Source organism: Sturnus vulgaris, chromosome 7 (genome assembly GCF_052056855.1).
Source record: "Sturnus vulgaris isolate bStuVul1 chromosome 7, bStuVul1.hap1, whole genome shotgun sequence".
NCBI lineage: Eukaryota > Metazoa > Chordata > Aves > Passeriformes > Sturnidae > Sturnus > Sturnus vulgaris.
In genome coordinates this window covers 16098850-16125563 of record NC_142249.1, presented here as the reverse complement: position 1 = coordinate 16125563, position 26714 = coordinate 16098850, and the positions used below count along the sequence as shown (strand labels likewise).

Sequence of the window (26714 nt, the reverse complement as noted above, 5' to 3'; positions counted from 1 at the left end):
AGCCCTTCCCGGCAAGAGCAAGTGTCAGAAAGCAGGGGTGTTTCAGGAGCAGCCTGCTGGTGCTCACACCCAGGTGATTTCTTGTTTGGCTGCCTGGCATCTCTGTAGAGAGTAATGTATGCAGAGTTTCATTTGGCTTTTCTTTTTCACCTGGATCATTTCATACCTGTGCACCACTTTACTTTGTTTCTCCTCACTCTGTGTACAGCCTCTGTCTCTCTCGTGTTCCCTGACTGCTGCCTTCACTGCCACCACCACCACCTTCCAATGGGGTGTGTGACTCTAGGCTCTTGGAACTGCTGGAATTCAGAAAGTGGTAGTGAAATCAGTGTGCTGCTCTACACTCAGAGAGAGGAAAAGCATGGGAAGTATGTACTGTATTTCTGGAAGCACTGGAATGAGTAGGGACCATGAAAAAAGGACTGAAGATTGTTTGTAGACAAGGTATATGTATATTTTAAGCAAAGAATGCAACACACCATCTATCTCTATAGCAACACATAGGAAAAAGGAGGAAACCATGCACTGATTGGACTCTCTCTGCTCCCCAGCACAGTCCCTGACAGAGACACAATAAAGCATCTCATGTTACTACCTGTAGAACTTGCCCTTTTTATTGGTACCACATGCTATGTGTCTCTCCCTCACATCCATCATTCCCTGTCTAACCAAGTTCTTATTGTCTGGAAAACTTGCTGCAGAGCTCCCAGTAACTTCATTTGACTACAAGCTCAGAATTATTAATTAAATTCACAAAAAATTTGGATCATTATCCTATGAGCCTGACTATTTGCAAAATTTCTGCTTTTGTCTGTGGAGAAACAAAGTCAATGATTTACAGCTTAAGGATAGTCACAGTAGTTCAGCTGTTCCACTTGAGGCAGTTTGGGCTGACATGAAAAAAAAAAAGGGTAAGAAAAGGATCACAGAGGCAATGCTGCAGACTTTCACAGAAGAGTTTGCAGTTTTGAGTCAGAGTAATTAGTTTGCAACGTAGTATAGTTAATCAAGAAGTAATTACTTTTCTCTACATTGTTGTCATGCATATAAGGACACATTAATTTGCAGGGGGAGACACAGGTTGATCATTTACTAGTGGAACTGAGAATTTTAAATTCATGAAGAGGAGGGGAGGTTTTTAAACTTTTTGTTTGGTCCATGGTTCATGAGTATATTTGACCTCAGTATTCCTTCTAACGCCACCAGAAATTAAATGTAGCTCCCCAGTTCAGCCACCTTTTATAGGCTGGGTAAAGCAGACTTGTTATGCATATTTGTACAGTGTATAAAACAACAGTGCAAGCCCCAAACCCACTGGGGCCTCTGGAGGACTTTCACAGCATAAATATTACATGATGGTATATTACTAGGCAGAAAGAAAACCCCAGAAGTTTAAAAAAGAGCTCTTATGAACTGTCTAGGTTTGTGCTCTTGGAACAAAGCAAGATTTTATTCTTTCTGATTGTATTCTCATTTAAACAAAGAACAAATCCTAAAATTAGGGCATCATGAATCAGAGACAGTAGTTACTGATAAGAGCAGAACAGTGGCCCAGTCTGGGTGCTGACACCACTGCCACTGCAGACTTTCCAAGAGTGTGGTAAGAGGAGCCTTCAGCCACTTTAAAATGTGCCATATTCCAGCTCTGCAATGCCCTGCATTTCAGATTTGATAGGGCTTTTCAACTAAGTTTCAAGCAACAACTTTCAAAAGTACAGGGTCCAAATCAATTTGTAACCAGTCCTTCCTCTTGCATATGGCCCAGGTAATACTGATAACGTATCTTGCGATGTGGGAAATTTATGAGTCACTAAGTTAAAAACTCAGTGTTTTGATTGCCTAAAATGTCTGTGGTTTATGATAGAGAAGTACTGTTTTTCCTTCTGTAATTATTTCCTCATGATTCCTTCTTTGATATTTTTAACAGATTTGGGAAGAAAAAAGAAGATAAAAGTGGGAAGACAGATCAGAAGGGGACTCCAAAGCAAGGCATGCTTAAAGAGGAGGAGTTGGAGAAAATGAAAGATGAGCGTGAAAGGTGAGAAATGGCAGCATTTTTGTTTTCAAGTGAAAAACTTGAGAGCAAGGGGTTTCCTGAAGGAGCAGCCAGCCAGCCTGTCCCAGACAATGCCCACTGCAGTCAGGCCTGGCAAGCCAGAACAGTAGGATAGTCTTGGCCGAGTCAGAGTTGCTGTGTGATAGGAGCTTGTTGTTCTCCTGGAGTTTCTGTGAACTTCACTGTCACATTCAAATACCAGCTTCAGTTTTAGCTGGTGAAGATCAGTTCCTTCAAAATCTGTTTCACCTCTGCCCATTCTCAAGGCATGATTGTAATTCCTGACTTAGTAATTTTCTCCTCTACTTCTCTACAGCAAGAACCTCCTCCCTTCTCTTCTGACAGCTTTTGCCATTGTTTTCCAGCACTTCAGACCTCTTTGCCTTCAGTGCCATCAAATTTTTGTACTTTGGTATGTTCTTTTCTGCTGGTACGCCACCTGTTGCAGAAATATGTATGCAATGAATGTTGAATGTGCCAAGAAAACACCTGGAAGAAAGCAGGTTCAGATGGTTAAAATCAGTCTGCAGAGGCAGGAGTCTGCCAGCAGTGGGGTGGACAACAGGGGCAAGGCAAGAAGCTGGGTGTGTGCTTACTAGGAGTTGTATTTCTGAGATAAGACCGTGGGAGTCTGTCCTTTTCATAAAAAACACTTTATGCCCAGTTTTAGTGAATTCCTTATCTTCCCAGATTGACGGATTTTACAGTTTTCTGCTTTTCCCCATGTCGACCCTTCAGAAACCGGAAACAGTTTGTCAGTGTCAGCAAGGTTCAGAAAACTCCACTTTGCCTTTCCTCAGCTCATCCAGAAGTACTTCATCTGCTGAAAAAGGTCTTTGTTTCCCTCTGATGGCTGCTGTCAGAAAAGTTAAAGAGCCCATAGTTTCTGGCTCTCAAGAAGCCTCTACAGATTCTGTAAAACTTTACAAGTTGTAGTAATACATTTTGTCAGTGCAAGCAGAAAACTTTCAGAGGTCTCTCTCCTTCACTGAAGCATCCTACTCCTGGGAGAGGGAATGGAAGCAGACATGGTTCCTTTTGGGCAGACATTGTTTCCACACAGGTCAACCTTTGTGGTACTGCTCAGTGCCCAGGGAAAAGACACCATGCTTTCATTTGAGCCATGCAGTGCGTGGTCAGCCCTATAAATGGTATCTAATGGGTTTGATTGGGGAAAAAAGTCAATCCAAACCCTTGAAGTCTGCTGCTAATTTTTACTATTTTAAAAGCTAGCAAGGTATCTAGTTACTACAGCACTGCTACTGGATATGCTTAGCCACTGCTTAAGTATTTAGTTCATCCAAGTTAAGTAGTGTCAGGAGAAACTTTGTACCATTTGTTTTAAAATTTCTGTGCTGTGTCCTTGATTTTGCCAGATTGATGAGAGCCTTTATATTAAACTGCTGACTCCCAATTTGGATACTGGCAATTTGAGAGGTATGTGTCCTTCATTTTAAAGAAGCCAGTGTCTTTTATTAGGATCCTGGCAAGCTAAGAAGCATGTATCCCATCTGTTAAAGGGCCAGTGTCATTTACTAAAATGTTGGCAGGCTGGAAGGAATGAACCCTTCTGTCTAGAGGTCTAACGTTCCAATTGGACACAAGATAATTGTTCTTAATATTTCTTTAGCGTTGTGTGCTTTTTTTTAATTACAGTCACTGATTGACAGTAACTTGGTACGGCTGCATTAGAAACTGGCAGCTCAATGTCTTCATCATTCTGGTTTCTCTAGTAATGATTTCAGTTTTGACCTGGAAGAGTTTGCGACTGAAATGGAGAACAGCAGGTGTGTTGAGAAGTGTATGAACCAAGATGATATTTTTAACTCACTTATTTGATTCTTCTTCTTGTAAGGCACAAGAATAGGAATATCACACTTTTGTATCAGGTAGTATATCTTATATCTCTGAGGGATTCAAATTAATTTTTTTTTTTAAATCACAGAAAAAAAGTGAAGACATTTTCCCTATTTTATCCTCAAAGGAATGCAACACGTACTATAAAAACAAGCAATTTGCTTCAACTTTCTAAATGAAGTAAGAGCATGGCTGTGTGTTTGCCCACATAAGACTACCTACAGGCTTACTATTGAACCCTTCTTGAGCTGGTCATAAAATAGAAGAGGCTTTATTTTTGTTAGAGGAAAATTATATAAAGAAGCTACTTTTCTTGTATGGGTGAAAATTGATTAAAATCCCTAAGGAAACATTACCTGACTTGAAGGTAGATCAGTCCTTTTGCTTAGTTGTTGACTGTTCACCTAATGATGATGCTCAGTAAGACAGTAAAGACAAGTTTTATAGCTCTGTACCAAGATTTAGTAATTCTATAATGTAATTCAAGTCCAAGATTTTAATGCATATATTGGCAAAGAAAACCTTGTGGCACATTCACACCATAGATCATCTGCTCCTATGACTTCACTAGCTGCAATCCTGCATACTTGGTCTCATATTTATAAAACTAAAGCTTAGTAGAACACATTCATATTTTCAGATGTGTTAATGTTGAGTGAAATGAATGCATGTTAAAACTAGAGTGGATGTAATAGTAGAACAGACTACAGAAATGTAGAAAGTTTTGTCCCTTGATACCTGTGATCAAATCCTCTATTTAATAGCTTGAACAAACTAAAATTGCTTTTCTAACATTTATCCTTTCTAGAATAACTTAAATGCACATCTAATTTTACTTTTCCAAGATTAGCTGTATAACTAATTCTTGTTCAGATCCTTAATTCAATTGTTACAATCTTAAAGTCAGATTTTTTGCTTAAACAGTTTTCTTAAATGCTGACTGCCTAGCATACTAACTGATACTATGATTTTTCATCTGACTGTTTTGTTGGGTTTTTTTTTCAGAGGCCATGTTGTCCATTTTGGACACTAGTGGAAGAGGTTGAAGTAGTTGATTTTTGGACTGGGTGTGACAGGATTAATGATCAAGTGCTTTTCAGCATCTTAGCAGCTGTGGAACTCGCCTGGTTTTGGATATTGGTTTTGCATGCAATATATGCTTGGCAGCTCTCCAAAAAGCAGAATACTGTTCCAAGATCTCAGCTGAGAAATATTTTTTGGTAGGAAGTGCATTTTCAGTTTACAGGACTAGGCTGTCTCTCATATATTTGCAGAGTTTTTTGATTGGTATTGGATAGGCACAACAATATTTCACAAAATCCCAGGGACAGGCTTTCTGTAAAGACTGTAGCCTTCTTCCAGAAATTATGGCAATCTTTAGACGTGCAAAAATGTCAGATGTATTCACTGCACAATAATGGGCTGGCTGTGCAGTACAAGCTCAGTGACTCTGGCTCTGACAGGAAACATCAGCTCTTACGTGGGTGTGCTGCATGAGTGTAAGCCCATCATGCCTGAAACAGGTTGGATTTCCTGCTTGCACAGAGAAGGAATTGAATAGTGCATGTGCAACAAGTCTGGCACATCCAGAATGTGTTAGAATTAGTGGGCGTATGCAGACAGAGTCTTCAGTGCTCACTCTGTAATGCAGATGATTCCCAAAAGGACAGGATTTGCTTGCACATTGGTCCTCAATATAAATTTGCCTGGCAACTCCTTTTATGGGCTGCCAAGTTTCAGATTTGAATCTCAGAAAGTGAAAATAAATTTCTTATTTTGCTAGCCTAGTAATTTCTATTTCCATGCCACATTGTCCTAATCTCAGTTTTCAGTACAACTCTCTGTGTTGCCTTGTAGCTGCAGTTCTCTGAAGCAGCTCCACATCCTGCACTGAAATGCTGACATCATTATTTTTTTTTTGCCGCTTGTATTCCCTAGCAATCCCCACCAAGATCAAGGTCTCATTGTGTTCATTGCTGTTAGGGAAGCTTGGGCCTGACCCCAGGCCCTTACAGTTGAGGTGGAAGAGAGAAAATCTGACAGGAAAAAAAAAGTGTCCTCTGGGTGGGAATGTGACATGCAGGCAGTGCAATGGCTTGTCCAGGTTCCTGAAAAGTCCTGTCAGGCTAAGAATTGATTCCAGACCTCAGCCCCAGGCTTCCTTTCTTTTCAAAGGCAATATTTTATTACACAACTACTACTTCTGCAAGCTTCAAGTAGTGAACAGGAACTTTGGATGTTAGGCATTCCTTCTTTAGTAATAGCCTTATCTGTGTCCAATTGAATATGAATTCAGCACCTCCTTTAAATTATTCTCTTCTTTGCCCCCTACCTCCTTTAGTTTTCGTTATGCCAAGGTGATGCCATGTCAGTGAAAGCTGAGTGGAAAAAGACAAGAGCTCATGATAGCTCAGGAGTATTGACTTAACTGGTGGCACAGTTCTTTGAGGTGGTGGCTTGTCCTTCCTGACACAAGTCACATGCTTCATTGGACTGAGGCCTTATTTTAAATAAACTCATTGTTTTGTTCATGCTTCAAAGGGTTTGGCTGTAGTAAGGCATGTGCTCCAAAGGTCGAGAATCTGCCTATAAAAGGAAGAAACAAATGCTATATCTGAGGGTTATTTTGATCAAGCTGACTCAAATCTGTATTTTTAGTGTGTTCAGTGTAAATTACTCAGAATTTATCATTTTAATGACAAGATGTTTGCTACATTATTAAATACTGGAAGAGGCCTTGTCTTTTCCTTCCCTCAAAAAAGATTTCATACCTTCCTCCATTTCTCTCCCACTCATTTGGGGTTCTTTTCATTTTCTAACATTTGAAAGTCATTGTAAAATGAATTGGATAAATATATTAGATGCATGAGTTTTATGCATCATAATTTGTTTGCTTTTTAAATGCAAATAAAGTGACTACCAATTGAAAGAAAAATATTTTTTCCTGTTTGTTTTGTATTATTTTACTGGGATCTTCCTACTGAGACATAAGTGTCTCTTCCAACAGAATTGAATACTCGACGTTAGAATAAAATTTACAAAATGAAACACCTTGTTGAAAATGGGAGGATTTTTTGGAGTAGCATGGAAGTTAGTTAATAAGGAGGCACTCTATGTGAAAAATAATCCTCTGCCCTTTTTTGTGGGAGTAGTTTTGTTAAAACAGTCTTGGTTTTGAAACCCTCATTGGAATTAATTGAGGAAAAATTTCTATTAGTATTAAGGTTTGAGTAGAGTGTTAGAGAAGCTGAAGGAATATCTGGCACCTGCTTTCTCAATGTCTGAGCTGAATGCTTAAGTTATTCTGTATCTCAAATTTGGGTAAAACTGAGTGGTTTCAGTTTTTATATTAAAGACTTTCCTTTGCTTTTCAGAAACCTTCCAGCAACTGAAGAGCATTTCTCTCTTGTCTTATCAGCCTAATGTTTTTTGCCTGTTCCCATAGTTAAAAAAATCAATACATATGTTTTTGATATTTGGCAAACAGAGGTTTAATTTTGCAGCTGCAAGATCCCTGCACGAAGGGATGCATCTTACAGAAATAAAAACATTTAGAGTCCACTTAGAGAGGAGAGAGTACTTGGGAGTGAAACTTCATTCCCTTTCTGTCAGCATTTATTATATTTAATTACAAACAGTTTGTATGTTGCTGGAAACTAAAATGAAAATGAGAATAGATGGATACATGGCAGTATGGTAGAAAAGCCAAATTGCTTTGAATCAAAAGTTGAAATTCAGACTTGCAAAAATCCAAGTATGATGTTTTTAAATGCGTAGTGCATCTTAGTGCACGTTCATACACACACACATTGTTGGCGACCCCATGTAGCTTTTGTTCCTGTGTATTCCACCTGCCAAGTCTAAAAGCATTATTATGGCTGTTTAGAGTTCATATTGATCTCTGAGAAAATGTTCGTAATTGCTATTCTCACCATTAAGCTCTGTGCTAAACCACATGTTTTTGGGACACCTGAGCTTGTGCATCATTATTTATTAAGGGTTAATCCAACGTGGTATATCTGTTCATTGAGTATTCCTGACTTTGCAGCACAGCTAGGTCCTGTAGTTTAGACAAAATAAAGTGTTGGATGTGATCCCAGTTTTAATACTCCCAATTTATTATAACCATTGAACCCTGATCAGATCACGGATTGGATTGGATCCCAGTTTTTTAAATGTCCCAATTTACTGCTGGCTTGCAACCCTGATAAGAATACATATTTGATTAAGGCTTCAGTTTTCAAAAATTCCAGTTAATTACTTTTAGATTCTTATTAGATCATGGCCGTGTAGTATGGTATGTTGAAGTTATGAAAAAATTACTGGATGCTGTTGCACAGGTCAAGGTCATAGTTTCATTTTGTGCTGACGGTATGAAGTTATCAGATTTCTGTTTATTACTGTGGCAGCACTTGCACTGGACAGGAGGACAGATTAATCCCAACCCATTGATTCTGAACGATTCTCATTTTAGATCTGCTGCTGCTCTGCATACCAGAACATGTAATAAAAGCCTACCATGGAACTCTGGGAGATTGATGTTTGGTTATGAGTAGCTGAGGTAGATGGGTCTCACCTACCTTTCACAGGTTTTGTTGTAACACTTAGAACCAGACAGCAATTTCTGAGCTGCTTCATGTGGCTTTTTTACTGCTGGAGGAGGTTTTTTAAGACAGCATTAGATCTACAGCTGGTCCCAGATTGTCCTAGGTTAAGAACATTAAGAACTGATGATAACAGAGTGGCACATGGAACTGGCCTTTTTCTTTAACTATGACAGCTATTCCAGGTGTTGCACACTGATGGAAATAGCACTTCTAGATGTCATAGCTATGCTCTCAAAATGTAAGCACAGAATTCTCCACCAAGCCTTTTAATATCCTTGATTTGCCCATCATTAAGGCACTGGTGTGATCTGGAGGCACATTTTCACAATGTGTGCCACCTGTCCACCTAAGAGGTCAGAGCAGCTCAGGGCAAATGGCCTGGTTCTTTCTTGCTTAAATGGGCCAACGGATGCTTCTCTTCTGTATATATCAGAGTTTTATTACTTGATGGTTATTTTGGTTCTGTAAACTTGAAATGCTGTAGAAACTTACAGGCCAAACTAATAAAGTGAACCTGGCCCAGGTACTGGCCAACCAGACTGAAAGAGTGCTTTCTAGGAGATGGACTATCGTGGCCTAGGGATTTCTTTGATGCAGTACTGAATGTAGGTCAGCTCTTGCCCACTCTGGAATCAATAAGAGTGTAAGAATTACTTGGAAGCAGCATTTCATTCCTTGCCCTTCCATTTGTGATTTATGACAGTCTATCATAAATCGTTGGCATGCACTTTGAAGTAGTGCCACAGCACAGAATTCCTATTTTCAGACTCCCTTAGCTACTACAGCATAAAAATGAGAATACAACTCGTGGGGATAGACAGGCAGGAAATCTGTTTGCATGTGTAAATCTCTATAGTGATCTTAAACCAAAATACCTGAAAGTCTTAAAGCTTTGACTGCTCAGGCAAAGCTGAGTTTTGCTTTCAAATCAAGGACTGTTAATTAGAAGCAACCTGTGAATCCCAGACTAACAGATGGAGGCTGTTCCTGTTCTTGTACACAGAAATTCTGTTCAAGAGGTTCCAGGTTCAATGTCACGTGTAGAATAAAGAAATGTGCATGGGATTATCATATCAGATGAAGCTAGGCTTGTTCCTTCCACTACTAGGATGTCATTCAAATGAAGGCATAATGTTTATGCAGTTGCAGAAATGGTTGTGTGAACTCATGAGGTGTCCCTAGGAAGTGGAGCTGCAAGTACCCATTCAGGAGATGTTCCAAGAGTACCCCCTTACTGACTGAGGTGGCCCCGGGGACTCAGTAGGTGCCAGTTTTCCTGGGTCTACCCCGAGTTGTGTTTCTGCATGTGGTTGTGAATGTTGGGTTTTCATTAGGTTGTTCAGATTGTGCCTTCCTATGCTCATTACAATGTCTCTGGTATTTTTCCTAAGACAGTGTTACCAATCCTCAGTGGTTTGAATTGATACCTGCTACAGCAATTGCTGGAGCCAAGTAAGTCACTGGCAGTGATTCAGTTAATAGGTGAATGTCTCTGTCTCCCCATAGCTTTGCTCCAGGTATGCTGTGGTTACCTTATACTTGTTCTCCGTTTATCTGATGAACTTCTCTGAAACAGTTTGTTTGATTTGTGGGTTGGAGAGGTTGGAGGGATGATTATGTGGCTTTGACTGCAATTGGTATTGTGTGCATTCCTGACATTTAGTTCCCAATGTCTAAAGTGTAAACAAAGTTAAGTCTTGTTTTCCAATTGCTGTTTGAATTCTCTTTTCATGACTGTTTGTTCCAGAATGGGTTAATGTTCACAAACGGGACTCAGGTATGATATGCACAGAACTTTACATTTATTTTTAACAGCAAAGTGCAAATGACAGCAACCTGAGAGTTCCTTTAAATCAGCACTGGGAGCTGGGCCCTGTAACTGCAGCTAAGGGGTACAAAGTCACTGGAGACTCAAGGCCATTTTTGCAGGGGGGAACTCTTAAAGGTGTCAGAACATCTCAGGTGAAAGATGTCAAAGTAATTTTGACAAACCTGGAATGTTTCCACTCCCTAAACCCCATTATCACAAAACAAGGAATATCCTGTTGACAAAAGACTGAGAAACCTGATCTGTGCAGTCAGCCTTGTTTTCAGCAAGAGATTGAGCAGGACGACCTTCAGAGGATTCCTTACAATCTAAATTTTACTGATATTGTCACTTCAAGATAATTCCAGAATAGTTGTGAATAAAGAAAACTACATAATGCAGTAAACTGTAGACTGTAAAATACTTGGCTATTCTGATAGTTGGTTTTCTGTAATCTGCTGCATTTCACCCAATGTACAACTAATGTAGACAGGCAGAAAAACTTTCTCTGATTTATCAGCAAGGATAAAAATCATGTTCTCGTTGAAGTTCATAGGACAGGAGAAAAGACACTGACCTCATTAGAGCCAGGATTTTCTTTAGAGGGCAGGACCCTGTGTAAACTGGTAATCACTCCTTGTCACCTCTGAAAGAAATGGAAGAACATTAAGACCTCAGTCTTGTCTATCCAAAGCTCCCCTTCCTCATTCTGTGGTATGAAAGGGCTATGTTTCATCTTTGGTTTCTCATAATCTTAAATTTTAAGGTTGGCATAGCTCTATCTCCTCCTTAAGTTTTTCTGTACTTCCTTTCTTTTCTTACAACCCTCCAAAGGCAGCTTCTTTGGTCGGTTTTGTATTTCACAGGCACGGGGTAGTTTTCTGGACTAGACAATATTTTATGGATTGGTGGGGTTTTTATCATTGGGGCATTTCATGGTGCTACAAGAGCTAAATCTTGTTACCCTGAGTTAGTCTCTAACTCCCTTGCATTTGTGGCTTGCCTTTCTTTATTTCTGAGATTGTTTCTATTCTTGTTTACAATTACAGATACTAATTATGGGGGAGATGTTTAAATCCAGCACAGTAGAATGAGCTGGAATGAAGAAACACTTGCATTGCTTGTAGGGAGGATGTTTCTGACAAATATGCCTCTGGTAGAATACCCTGAAAGATAATACTAGATTAGATATTGTTTGATTCTTTGTGAGTCCATATCAGATGTCCTCAATTTGCTGGCAAGAGGTAGATTTTTTTAGCTATGGATTTATCTGCCTTTAGAGTTTTGTTAGGTGATGATGTTTGAAAAAATAAAAACTAGTCTTCTTCTGATAAAAGAGGCAGGTTTGAACAGGATTGTTAATGTCATTATAGGCCATGTCTGTCTGAAAAACAATTATGAAATTTTAAAAAATTAAAAGCACTGTACTGAAATTATCTCCTCAGATACTCAACTGAAATATACCCATTCCCATCAGTGATTGCGGCTTATGAATGTCTAAAGGAAGGATGTGTTCATTTCACTATTATGTAAATGAATGATAAAACAAGATTTTAGTTACCAAAATATATTTTGCTAGCAGCTAAAAAGGAATTAAAACATTAAACCCAGTGGAAATCTAAGTGACCTCCTGCAGAAATAGGCTGCTTGCCTGCAGACAACCCGTTACTCAATATGTGTATGAATTAGGTAAATGAGACACAAAAGCAGATACTAAATCAGATGTAAATTGAGTAATCATTACAGTATGTAGATCTCAGAGAGAGTCACATGAGTGGAGAAAAAAGCAATGAAGTAGCTTTTATTCTGCTGTTCTCAAGGAACAAGTGAGTAGAAGAATGTTTAGCATCCCAATAACCTCAGAAGACTTTAAGGATTAGGTCCTCTTAAGATTAGGTATACTTTAAAGTGATGGTATGCACACTCAATTCCCTACTTTTATTCTGCTCCTCCTATTGCAAATGGAGTAGAAATGATCCTAAAAAACCTATGGCCTAGTTTCTGTTACACGTTTTGTCTCTGCTTTTTATTTGTTCTTCTCCCCCAGGAACATCTTTCATTGACTTTGCCGGTGTCTTGCTCAATCATGTACCTGCTCATGCTTCCACAAAGTCTGTTACTTTTACACCACCATATAAGAAATATTGCTATACTCATCTGAAGTACAAAAAGGTCCCTTTGTGAAATACATAATTTTGGTTAGCAAATGCTTTTTCGATCCTGCATTTGACTACTTAGAAAGGCACCTTGGGGCTCAAAACATGTCATTCTTTGTGTGCTCTCCTCAGCACTATATGTGGTCAGTGCATGGTAAATAAAAAAGGGTTATATTACTTTTACTCTCTCCCTGGAAAGTCAGAAGAAACAGGATTTTGGAGAAGGCAAGGGAGGAGGCATTCAAACACCTCCAAAAACATGGTGTTTTTTGTTGTGGGTGTGTTTTGGTTGGTTGTCCTTACATTCAGCTGTTGACATATGAAAGGCAGCCTTGCAGGTCTCTGAGTAAGAGAGCCCACGGTCTCTCCTGGGCCAAGCTTACCACGTGCAGGTTTTTCACTCTGGTCAGATCTAGTAGCTGTCAGTGCCACTGAGTTGCTTGTCCTGTCTCCAGTTGGAGACATGAGTGAGGAGCACGAGTGTCCGAGTCTAGAGCTCATCCAGAGTCACCCTCATTAGCCTGCACCTTGGTGTGCAAAGCTCGTTTTGAGCTGGGGCTGCTGCTGGGCTCCCAAAAGTGCAGGCTGGGCTGCAGCCGGTGTCTTGCTGTTTATTTCCCATTGAAGGCCATCTTTGGGCTCCACAGCTCTTAAGACACTGGCGTTCTTTGGTAACATTAAGACCTGTATTTTAATTTTCACAGAGTCTTAGAAGCTTCAGCATTTTCTTGTTACCCACTCACAACCCACCCAGCTTCCAACTGCTGGGCCAAGAGATGAGAAGTATCTCTTACGGCTTTCCCTAGCCCTCACATTCCATTCCCAAAAGCATTTCTGGGTCTTCTCCAAAAGTCACTTCTGCTCAGCTCTTCTGGAGTTTTCTTGAGGTAGTTCACATCCCTTCCTGCAGCTGCTGCACTCTGTGTATTCTGCAGTCTTTTAATCCAGCTTTTGCCTGTCAGTGTCTCTGTCACCAATGTCAGGCTAAAGCGTTTTACATTGTGTTTGTCACAGGCGGTGAATACATATGTGGTCATTGACAGTAGCTCAGCAGAAACACAATAACTTGTTAAGCCACAGTAACTCAATCGTGTGTCTGAGCTGCAGCTGGAAGGAGCTGTCTGGGTTGTTAACCCTTTCATGGCTGCTGCACTCTAGGTGTGTGCATCTTTTCATGCATTGCTAGATAAGAGCTGACTGTGTATGATTTGTGCAGATATGTCAGATGGGAAGATTATGTGAAGGATAAATGAGAGCGTTCCTTGATTTACAGCTCTGGAGGTGTGTTACTGAACAGTACATGAGGTGTGCAGAAGTGTTTTCAAAATACTATGTCCTGCTTCCAGAAGTACAGTATGTATATGGATTCTGTCTTCATTTGACTTCTTCAAATGCAACATGTTTTCAGAAAGTTGCCTGGAGTTCTATTAAGATTATATATTTTTTTAACAAATTATATATTTTCTGAAATTATTTCACAGACAGAATAAAGTAGGTTGGAAAAGACCTTTGAGATCAAGTCCAACCTATTTGTTGTAGGGAAAGTCTAGAGTAGAATACATGTTGGATACTATTGAGAAAAAGATGGGTCACAAGGGAAAAAAGAATGGGCGTTTCCTGATATGGCACTTCTGTTGCCTGTCCTGGCTGCTTGTCTGCCAAGACTCTGTTTTTACAGAAACACAGCTAAGGGGAGTTGGTGCAGTTGTGCAGTGGTTTAACTGGAGAGCACAGTGTTCAGGTGGTGGAAGAGAGCAAGCAGAATTATTAATAAGAGATACTCAAAAGGAAATATGTGTAATTTCCCTTTATTCTCTATGAGATTTTCTTTTCCCTTTCCCTCATCAGGAAGTTTGTAGAAACTTTAGTGCCTCACTAAATCGTTGAGATGGTGATCTGTACCTCTCCTCAGCTCTGGTTTCACTGCCAGCATTGTAGTGCTGAGGGACATTTTTTCCTTCTTCACAAATTTGCAGCAGTTGTTTAACCAGACCCATTGAGTACTGCAAGTTGGGGGCTGTCTTTTAATTGTTCAATGAGCTACTTGCAATTACAGTTGTGTTAATATAAAAGTCTCTTGGTTTTTCAGGTTGATTGGTTGGTTGGTTTGGGGGAGATTTGGGTTGGGAAGTAAAGATTTTGCAGTTTCAGGGAGAATTTCAAAGGGAGGTGCAGAAATGGTGAATTACTAGAGTGGGATATAGAGAAGTAGCCTACTTAGTAGAGTTGGCAGAGCATTAAAGAAGTTATGGAAGGAGCAGCACTTGGTTTTTTCTTTCCTTTTTTTTTTCTTTTTTTTTTTTTCCTCAGTAAAGAATTCCTGAGCACCTACTAGTATGTGCTGTGGATAAGATTGCTTTAAAACTGTGTGAAAACATCATGCCGAAGTACAGTGTGGAAATTTAAAACTTGTCAAAAATGTGAGAAATTTCAAAGGTGAAAAACATGTGAGAAGGCATAAAAGGACAGGTAAATAGAAAGAAAGAAGAAACAGCCATCTGATAGTTTGTTTCCCTCTATTTGAACATTTGGATTGAAATGAAAAAGAGATCACTGAGCAAATTTTATAGATTTGTGCAGAAGAGTAAAAAGAAAACAAGAAATATTAATGCAATTGCAGTAGATGTATTGAAAGGATTAAACATTGATCATAAAGAATTTCACATAGCTGGGTATTGACTGGTCCATATAATATAGAATGGAAATAATTGGTTTTGGGAAGATTTGACTTATAATACTGGCAGCAATTGAAGATTGTGCTCAGAAGGAGAAGCTTAAGAAGCTAGGCTTATTCACAGGAACAAAAGAAAATTGTGGTGACCTAATTCCAGCTTTTGTTGTGCAGAATATACCAGTATTGATAGCAGGACAAATTACTCTTTCTATCAGACATGAAAGCAAGATTAGCGTGATGCTGCTGGCTGCACTACTCTTGCTTTGAAAGCAGTCTCAAATACCTGCGGGACCAGTGATGTGCTGGTCCAGAGAACATGAAGGCTCATCATTTTCTGAGAAATTACTGTGACTCATCTCGGGTCTGTGCTGTGCCTTCTGCACTGACATGTGATACGACCATTCCTTGAAATGCAGTGTCCTCCCATTTTTCTGCCTGTGTACTGTGTGTATATGTACCCATGTGTGCCGTAGGACTTGTATCTCATTCAGTATGTTCCTGCACTGAAGTCTATGTTTAGGGGTTTTTGGTCACTAATTGAGGGTGAAGCTCTCCACAGTTTCCCAGGTTAAACAAACTGAGTGACCTCAGCTGCCCTCCTAAGTTTTGCCCTCGAGGCCTTTCATCATCTTGGTTTCCCTGCCCTGGACATACTCCAACACTTTCATGTCGTTTTTATGTTGAGGCACCCAAAGCTCAACCAAAGCATGTGGTACCCAAGGTGGGGTAGATTTGATTACCAGAGAGGAGAAAGCTCATGTGCTTCACTGAGGGAAGGCAGAGTGAATAGGGGCACCCATCCCCTTGACAACTGTATCATCTGTGAAGGCTCATCCTGATGTAAAGTACGACTACATTTTAAGTGTTGAAAACCAGCATCGCTTCCAGATATGTCCTAGCACAGTTAATGGAGATGTGGAACTGGAAAGCATGAGTGGTACACATTGATGTACTCAATATGTGTAGAAAGGCATATTGTTCTCATTAGAATTATTTGTGTACCTTCTTATCTACATTATCCCATTCTGCACTTACTGTAGTTCCTGTCTGTTAGATGGAAGCTCCCAGTGTGCTCATCTGTTTTTCTAGAGAACCTTTTTCTTCATGCCTTTTAAAGACTTTCTCCAGAATACCTTCATTTTTCAATATGCAGAGTCCTGAGGCCATTAAGCCTTACTTAGATAACCAAGTCTGCCAGACCCTTTTCACTTTTACTCCTGTGGTACAAATATACTGTTCTTTCTACACTGCTGTTGCACTTCCAGTTACAGTCAAAAGCAAATGTTGACTTCTGTCATTGCATCTCTGTATCTTCTGTTCCTTGTTTCTTCTTCCACAATCCTCTATTTTTTGTAAATGCTATTTATTACATACCGTGATCAGCATTCTGCCAGATCCATCTCACTGCACGTAATTACACTCTGTTGAAGAGTAGCTGAACAGGTAACGGAAGAACTCACAGTCTTGCTGTACATTTTTTTTCTCCAGCAGGAATGTTGAATCATTGAATATCATCTTAGCTTGAAATTTACCTGAATATGTTTTACTATTCCAAAGAGATTTCACAATGGCCCTGATTAGCAGCAGCATTTTGTAATACCACTTAAAGCTTTATCACAGTGGAATACTGCCAGTAACGGTTTTTAATTCACTTATATGTACCAATTCATTTCTGTCAAATTTCTATTAATTTCTTTGTTGTTTTACTTTGTCCCTATCCCCTATATAATAAGGCATGATTTTCACATTCATGTAGCCAAAATAATTATTTTAAAAAAACTTAGGTCTTCAGTAAATTAACTGTGGTCCTTCGATTGAGACAGATGTGCCATCTCTCCATTTACATTCACATTTAATCCACTTTTAACAAGTTAATGTATTTAGGAGAATCTAGGTGGGTCAAATAACCAAGGGTCAGTAACAATTTTGCTGGCTAATATGGATAAAAAGTTTCAGGATTGGGTTTGGTATATATAACTGCAATGTGGAAGGTAGGTATAGAATTAAACCTGTGTGTGTTCATGCATCCACACGTGTGGAAAGCCACACTATATTTAGCATTAATTTTTTTCATCAGAATGGTGACCAAGCTTGGTTACAAATGTGATTGCCAGAGATAAAAAAAATTGCTGTATGCACCACTCTGTTTTATCTGGCACCAGTTTCACAGTGTACTGAAAGCTCTAAATGATTGGATTCAGGGTTGGTGTTTCAAATTTGTGTGATGATTACTGTTGAAGCAGATCCCACCTTATATTTGTTCTTTGTTTTTCATTGTTAGGATTGGTGCAAAACATCAGGAGTTACGTCAAAAGCAACTGAGAGGCCTGAGTGATTATTCTACTGGTCCTGGAGGACCTGACATGGATGATGATGAGGTGGATCCAAACTATGCCAGAGTGAACCACTTCCGAGAGGCTTATCCCCCAGCAGGCATCTACAGACCCTCATCACCAGCAGTAGGAGAAACCTTTGTTTACCTGCGGGATTCTTCCTCAGCACCAATGGAGAGGGAGCACTTGGAAGGACTGTATGCAAAAATAAACAAGCAGCATTACCCACAGACTTCTGGTGACAGGTAATACTGCCACCTGGCATTACAGAAAATGATAGCTTGGTGGGGAGGGAGCCTGTGCCGAGGCAGGGGGTCAGACATGGGACTGTTCTGATGGCCCAAACCCCTGAATTTGCTGACTAGAAAGCCATGAATTTCCTCTTACCCAAAAGCAAGATTTGCTGCAGCAGTAACCCCAGAGCATCTGAGCAAGACAGCAGTCAAACAGAAATCATTAAAGAAAAGTCCATATTTCACAAACAGAATGAATGAACTGACTGCAGTCCAATTCCTGCACTGCTGAAAGAGTGTTTTTTCCTCTTTCAATTGGGAAAAGTTCTTACCCTGCAGCAAAAAATAATCTCAGTTTTCAGATCCTTTTCGATTCTGCAGATTATCAAGTGTCTATTAGTAACAGGTTTTGTGCAATAGCATGATATATTGGTATATATGGTATATGTTTATGGTTTAGATTTTCCCAGCTGTGTGATATTACACACTTTCAATTAGTTTGGGGAGAGGACTGAGAATCATAGCATTTTTATGCAGACTGTGAAGTGTGGCTCCACAAGACTGATTGCCTTTCACAGCCTTTCCAATAACTAAGTGGGAAGGAAAGAACAATTTTTAATCCTTACTGTCAAGCTTCCAGCATTAAAGAAAGATGGTCAAGTTTTTTCCTTGGTTAAGGGGAAACAAAAATTCCTCTGAGTTGGTGATGTACCCACCATTATGATGATTTTAAAACTGGTTGCTTCTGGAATTTGGGGCTAAAAGAACATGGGACTTTGTTTATGGCAGTATATCAATGTCGGCTTTTTCAAACCAAAATACAAGTGTGTGGACAAGTCTGTGTGAAAGGAAGAGCTGACAGAGGACAGACATGGGGGGGCTTTAGGAACTGTTCATGCTTTGAGTTCATATTACAATCTGTAGTGTCTCCCCATAGCCTCAGTCCGTGCCATGTAATACCACGCTCGTTAATTTTGGAGAAATATGTCAGCATAGATATAGGAGTGTTTCCAGTTTGTGGCATCATAGTACTTCGAAAATGTCTACTGAGTCATTGCTATAAATACTTGTAAATACAATAAAACACTTCTGACATAAATCTAAGTTCATAGCAGGGAATGGGCCAAGTATTTCTCTCTTTCTCACCTAAATACAGTATGGTAAAGGTCTTTCTAAACATAACGACAGGGCTTTTTTTTTCTTCCATATTATTAACTCCTCCCCTACTGCATAAAATAAGAGGTAGTAATTCCAGTTTTTTGCCAGCTAGTGGTTTTCTCTTTGAGGCAGTTGTCACTGAAGTCAAACAAAAGTTGCATGTAGTAAATGGATCAGAAACTGAGTTCATGCTAACTCAGTATACCAAGATCTGAGAATCCTCAGTAGAAGGTGTCTAAATTCATGTCTGTGTATCCTCCAAATATGAACATATACACATGTAACTCAGCTGGACTAAGACATGTTATAAAAGTTGCTTCATAAATTCAGTTTTAGCAGGACTTTATAGTTTTATGTTTTAAATATATCATCAGTTTTGAAGTGAAGCCTGTAGATTGTCTTTCCATGCAGAAAAAAGAAATGCTCAAGTCTTTTGTTCTGCCTTCTTCTTGTGGATTGAGTGTATTGTGGTTTTGACTACACTGAATGAACTCTTGACTTGCTATGGGGACAAGATTGAAGTCCCAACCAAGTTTGGATTTGGTATTGGGATTTTGAATGTCAGTGTGGATTTAGCTGTAATTGCATGATATAACATGATAATTCAGTTGGAAAAACTAAAACCAAAGCATTGAACAGGCAGGAAAAGTTGCCTCATAGCTGAGCCCATGATCAGAAGTCACACTGAGAGGCTGGTCCATCTGTACTGAAAGACCAACAGTCCACAACTTTGCTTTCTTGAATTTCTCAGGCTTGTAACCAGATTAGGAAAAAATAGGAAATGTGAGATTCTTATTAGGCTGCCTTTGTTCTTTTTTTAAATCTTTCTTTTCTTTGTCTGAGAAACAAAATGGTGTTGTTATTCATCAGCAGAAATGTGCCAAACATGAATAATTCTATGTGAATTTATGCAGTGGGTCGTGAGGTCTCAGCCAACAGTTGTTGAATAAAGTGGCAACTTCAGGCAAGGAAATCTTTCTGTGCTAGAGGGAGAGTATTGAAAGGAGAAAAAGATGTGGAAAGAAAAATCCCTGGATAATGTGTTAATTAAGAAAACAATCTGCTTCCAAGGGTCAAGTAATGAAAACTATCTCTGCCTCAAAATGTTGGGAAAGGGTTATAATGGATGCTTATATGCCAAGCCACAGTTATTTTGTGTTTGTGGGGCTGAACATTTATCAACACGTTGGTCATGTAAACACGTGTGCTTTGCTCTTGCTAGCACATGCATGCTTTCTGTCAAAGTTTTGCTATTAATTTTACTTTAGATGGATGTTTTTTTCTCCCACATGTGACTCTCAAGTTTTAATATAGTTGCATGGAGACTTGATCAGTGACTAAAGTAGATGGGGCTAGGAATGGAAGGAGGATTGGAACACAGAGAGAATAGATTACTTCATTTCGGTCAGAGAACTCCAGTTATGTATCATTATGACTGAGAATTAAAACTCATTGTTTGAAACAAGAAGTTAATTTTTATTTTATGTTATTTTTGCAGATTAATGTATTAGCATAATTAATGCCTTTTAAAAACGGGAAGCCATTTGTAAAGTATGAAACTTAGTGGTCAGAAAAGAGCTGTTCACATTTTGCATACACTTACTTCCCCTTCTCTCATCACCAGAATCCATCGTGTATTCCTGGTTGGTTGTTTGCCTTAGATTCACAGTTTAAGCTGAGAATGTCCCTCAGCGTGCAGGAAAGCAACAGGCTGCACATGTATGGGCTCTGTTGCTTTAATCATTATGAAGAATGTTAGCTGCCTCCACCACTGCTCCTCAGGGCACACACAGACCTGCTTCACATCCCTGTTTGTGCACTAATGTCCCATTTACCTCCACTTGCATCTGGCACCTCTGGGGCTTTGTGCTTTGGGTTTTTGGGGGCTTTGCTTTGTGTCTTATTTACAACTGTTGTGTAACGTTCTCCTGCACTGCTTCACAATTGTTGATTTTCATTCCAACGATGACTATATTCAGTGAAATAGAAGTAATTTTTTGTGTATATTTTGCTGAAAGCTTTGGAATTCTTAACTAAGAGAGGTGCTATATAAATGTAAATTGTCCTTATTAATGAATATAGCGAAAGCATTAGCATGATCAGTGTATTCTGTGAATGTTAAGTTAGAGTGGAAAAAAATTAGCTGGCAAAATCACACATTTCTTTGTAAATCAAGCATTTTTCTGTTTATTTCTAATTAGCCACAATTTTCTGTAATGCAAATGGCATCCCTAAGGATGGTGCAGCCTGCACAGCCACCTTGTGCAGCTGGGGAGCTCGCAGGGTCTTTGCCTGAGACGCTGTGCGTTTCCGAGCCTGCGGCAGAGGCTGAGTGATCTGTGGCCCATATGTTCCTGAAATGGGTGGTAAGTCACATCTCCGACTGTAGTCATCAAGGCTCTGCCATGACAGTGCTAAGTTGCACCGTGGCAGAGCCTAGGTGTCAGACCAAAGCCAAAAGAGCAGATGCACAACAGTATTATCACTTAAATGTCAGGCATGTCACACGGTGAAACCCTTTCTCGCATTTCGAATAAACAATTTCGTCTTTTTTCTTCCCGTGAAGATGGTGCTGTCAAGTATATCCAAACACCCCAAGTACATCTCTGGAAAGGTTCTAGAGACTTTGCTCAACTTATTTTCTCAGCCCAGAACTATGAAACACTTTAAGTCTGATGCCAAACTCATTGCCAAGTATAATTCTGCACTTATTTATGTGGTTTATCTTGGGGAATTTCAAAGTGCTGGTCTGACAAAAATAAATACAGTTTTCCTTTGTTTAGCAAGAATAGATTCAGAGCTGTATCTTGTTGCGGTTTTAAAAAAATACCAATGAAAAAAACAGCACTGTTTTATTACGTAGGAGTAAAGGCCAAAGCCCCAAAGTCTGATCCAATGCTTTTTTTATTTTTGGAGATGCTATTTGGGGGCCCACTGTGCAAGATCCTTATTTCTCTAATGTTAATTAATTAATTGAGAAACAGATCTTCCTTGTTTCTGGGTGAAAGTTTCCTTATGGCAACTTGCAGTCTTTCAGAATGCTCAGTCTAGCAACATGCAAAGTTGAAAATGGGAAAATGAAAGCCATACCTCTGTCCCTCACATCTCACTGTTAGAGCTGGCCTGAGTCAAGAGAAAGGAGAGAGATGCTGAGCAGTCTGCCTCTCCCTCTAAAGGATCAAAGGAAGAAATTGCTGTGCATGTCCTGAGGAACCAAATGCCAAATGTAAGGAAGGTGTAAGGCTGAGAGGAGGGTATAAAAGGGTCTGGAGTTTTGAAATGTATCAAAAAGAGCTTTTTTTACTAAAAGGCTAAATGTTGGTCTTTTGGGCCAGTATAGTCCATTCCTGTCCTGCTCAATCCAAGGCCGTAGGAATCCTGAGCTGTACAGAAAAGGATTTGTTGCAAAAGGGTGAGCTGGGGTTGCCCAGATGGGGCACTTGGCCATGTGTGTCTCATATGCCAGAAGCTGAAGTTCTCTTGCTCTCAGTTCAGAGCACCGTGGGCATTGCTCATCGTGCATCCATTTGCAACACCTTTCATCACTGACTAGCATAAAAGCAGTCCACTGCTCTAGGAATGGATGGTCCTTTTCTCAGGGAAGATTATTCTTTGAGATGGATATCATGGAGGCAAGGTGGAAATTGAATGAGTCTATGTAATATCTACGTGCCCTTTGCCACTGTACCTTGCATTGCTGTGGAAAGAGAAATATGGTCATGCATTGGAATATTTTGATTTACGAAGTGTGACAAGTACAAGCAAAGTATGTAGTCTCTCTTACCATAAAGCCTCTTCTGCTTGGTGTCCTAAAATCATCCGTGCTTTTTCTTTGTCCTGTACTACTCTACATCCCAAGACTTTCCTCTGATTCCTCTATAACATTCCTCTGTAACATACCACAGGGCCTTCTTAACCTTTGGCTGCCATCTGGTCACTGCTTCCCATGGTGTCAAAACCAAAAACTTACTGTCTGTCCTGGCTGATAGATTTCTGACCACAGTCAAATTCAGACTGGCATTGGTGCTACAGCAGAGGTTTTGTGGTTTCTGGGGGCTCACAGTAGAGCTGTCCTGCTCATGGAAGCAGGGTGGTCCAGAAAGCCCTTTGGCCACCAGTGTAGGCTGTGGCACTGGAGTTAGACTTGTCATTGTGTATTTTGCTCCTAATACTACTGGCAGTTTTCTTCCTCAGAAAGGGTGCATGGGCACTGCATACTCACTGTGCCAATCAGGGGAATTGTTGAGTAACTGGACTGCCTGAGGAGACGTGTTTAAAAAGGCCTTGGGTTTATTTCCCACCTATGTGGGAAAAAAACCCAAAAATCTCTGGGTAGCATTCAAGCAAAATTACTTAATGTTTAGAGTTCGCTCTGCTTTTTCCCAGGAACCCCTCATCCAAATCTTCCAACTTTGGCACCCAAGCCCTATCACTCACTTCTCACGAAAACCCAGATTTCATGGAACTCAGGTGACCCTGAGCACTTTGGAGCGTGTCTAAGGAGAAGGAAGTTGTCAAACTGCTGCTGCTGCCATGTAATTGTGTGCATGCTTGTTCGAGGCCATGCATTCTTCAGCAGAAATAAATTCTGTCAGGAATAGTCACAAATCTGCCTGCGTGCATCCTGCCTGCTAGAGTTTGCATTTGGATCACCTCACTTATTGACAGATGTGTAAAATTTTATATACTGCACTCCCACAACTCCCTTGTGACTGTCCTGCTGCAGATGCTGGGGAGCCTGAGTTTTGGCAGCTGTGTTAAGCATTCAGGTTTAGGTTGGGTTTTTTCCCTCCAGCCCTGTCTTTTCTTATGTGATATATTATTCTATGGAATTATTTTATGATAATTCTGCATATTTACTGGTAATGTCCCATTCTTTCAGCCGTTTGGATGCAAATGCAAAAGATAGGTCCCTGAAGAGAAAGCCAGGTCTGTTACTGGAAGATGAGACCATAGCAGAGGATATGGTGAAATGCAGATGGTGTTGTCAGCCTCTTAAATGTACAAATAAAGACAAAGTGAGATCGTCCATGCAGCTGGAATGAAATCATATGGCCTTGCATGTGTTCCTGCCATAGTGTGTTTCCTAGTGTGAGCAAGAGATGCTAAATTCTGTTTTGTGCAGGATGTAATTTGGCCAAAACCTCATACTTGCCTCTTTAAGCAGCAGCAGAGTGATGTGCATATTAACTTTTCTCTGTACAATTTTTTTTTACAAAACACCATTTGATTTTAAATGCTAATATGTGTGTGTGGTTAATTGAGGAGCCAGAATTGACTGTAAGTTTGGTAAGTTTTTTTCTCTCCAAGAAAAAGAAAGGAAGATCATTACACTTCTGCTCATAGATAACTATTTGTGAGCCAGCTGATAATGTGCAAAATTAAGATTTTGTAAGTGGCATTTTAAGTGAATGGTTAATAGCAGACAATTAATTAAAATGAGTTGTTTAAGAGAGAAGCTGTTAAAATCTTGTTTATAGGCCACTCACTTCCATATTGAAAGTGCAAACCCTAATAGCATTTGGTATTTCCATTTAGTAGACACACAAGGTAACTAGATAGTTTCTTTGAACAGAGAGGTCTATCTTAGTGGATACACAGGATGGATGGATGGATGGATGTAGCATTTTGTACTGTGTTTTCTTCTTCCAAGTTAACAGTTGTCTGGTAGCAGTACAGAGAGAGAAATGCATTTCCTCTGAGAATCTGGTAATCTTAAATAAAATTGTTAAGTTTTACTTTAATTAAAGTGTAGAAGACATGATTAAGTCTGATCCGTGGTTCTGTTTTCCCACTACTCTCCAGTAGTCTGTTGTATTTCATACATTTTAGGGATTTCAAAATACCCAGCTTTTCATTGCTCCAGGTTGTCTTCTGTCAGAATGAGTCTCTTTGGCCCCATTGTTAGCCTTGCAGAGTTGCTCTAGCTAAGGAAAAAACAAGGAAGTATGTTTCGGGTTTATGCTGTACTTCAGTTCTGGTTAAATGATGAATGTGAGCCTAGTCCCATTTCCCTGATTGAAGAGAAACAAGCAGAAGGTCATTATGCTACTCACAGTTGTGAGGCTTGTCCTTCCAGCAAGTCCTTTGCCAAGAAACTGTTTGTTTTTCTTTTGTTTTCCCTTTCTCTCAGCCCAGTTCCCAATCTTCTTATTAACCATCTCCCATTTTCTCCCCCAGCTTCTTGACATACTCATTTTGCTGTATGATCTCCTAGCTTCTGGATACGCAAGCAGTTCAGAGAAAAGCCCTGGTGACTTGGCCTTGTGCAGGCTTTTCTGTGTAGCCCACTGTAAGATGAATCTAGGTTGCTGACCTCAGGGACCTCCCACTCCATCCAAAACCAGGACTTTGAGAAAAATCTTCTAAGTTTTTCCCTAGCTGCTACTAGTTAAATGGGAATAAAAGAGGATTCTTTATTTCATTGTAGAGATAATCTTGGTTTAGTATAACTGAAGGTAAGGATATGGGGTTTTTTTGTGCTAGATTTTTAAATCTGTGAATGTGTCTATTTTGGAGGTGGAGCAGTTTGACCATGAGGACCCCATTCGTGTGTATTAGCGCCTGTATGTTCACAGTCCAGGTGAAAGGCATGAGATCACAGCAAGCTCTTTGTTGACATAAATTAATGATCATACTATTCTTAAAAATAGTCAAAGTTTAGTTGAACACAAATAATCATTTCTCCCAAGTCTGAAAGTATGAACAAAGGATTACATTTGGAGGAGGAAGAAAAAAGGGTTATCACTGGACTGCTTCAAAATGCTGAGTAGCTCCAGTTAAGAGAGTAATGATACCTGTTCAGTAAGGGTGGGGAAGTAACTCTTGCATGTGACAGGGAGAATGGACTCACTGGAGCCATGAGAATTTTTTTCAGTGTCTTCACTTCTGCTTGAGGTTATGTAAGGTCCGTGAGACCTGTGCTGACAAGTTCCCCTGAGTTACAGTTAAAGCAATTCCCAGCCTTCCTCCTAATTAAGCAGTGAGAAGCATAACAGAGCCCTGAGAGTCTTCAAGCAGCATCTCACAATTTCTCATACATTCTCAAAATAAATTGGTTTTCCTAAATCCCCAGGAAAGCTGCTTACACCAGGTGAGAAGTCTGCAGCACAGGCAGCCGTGAGATGTTCCTCAGACCCACCAGCACTGCCAGGTTCTGCTGGCACCAGGAGCAATGAAGGAACTCTGGTAGGGTTTTCCAGCATAGCTGCTCATGTCCAAAGTGCTCAGCACCGTGTGCTACTCATACAGCTTAACTGTGTAAGGGAAGCCTCACTGTGGAAATCAGTTATCTCTGTATCCATAAGATGTAGGAAGTTCTTACTGTACACTGATTTTTTCTGCAGTCACAGTTCACCTGGAGTTTACACTGGCAGGTCTTTAAGATTTTACTGCTAATTGCAGCCTAATAAGATACAAAATGTCTGAGGGGGGCACAGATCTGACTTCAGAATGAATCAGTAGGAATCTTCTCATGGAAGTTTCAACGATCTAATTGCAGGATAAAACGACTGCTCCTAAAATTTATCCATGACCTTGTTCTCTGTTTGTGTCAAGATGCCAGGGGCAAATAGTTACCCAAGCACTTAGTTGGCAGCACTGTTGACAGAAACTATAAGCAAAAGCATGAACCAGATCTCTTGATTAGCAGAAAACTGTAAAAACTGATGTTGTTTGAAAAGCTGAAAATCACTCAATATTATGCTAGCAGAAATATTGGGAAGAATGATGAGATGTGATGGAAACGGCTTAATAGGCAACAGGATGCTGAATAAAAAGACAATAATTGTGATTATTGTCTGACAGCTGTGCAGAGTGTACAGTCGATGACAA

General features: G+C 39.9%; 1 protein-coding gene across 6 annotated transcripts in view; it reads left to right on the top strand.

The window, feature by feature from the left end:
- PARD3B (par-3 family cell polarity regulator beta) overlaps positions 1-26714 on the top strand; it is a 398273-nt gene that overhangs the window by 299195 nt on the left and 72364 nt on the right. For all 6 annotated transcript variants that reach the window (XM_088167895.1, XM_014880259.2, XM_088167897.1 and 3 more), the window contains 2 exons: positions 1928-2038; positions 17439-17735. In XM_088167895.1, coding sequence (XP_088024021.1) covers positions 1928-2038; positions 17439-17735 — 408 coding nt within the window. The remainder of the gene's footprint in view (positions 1-1927; positions 2039-17438; positions 17736-26714) is intronic.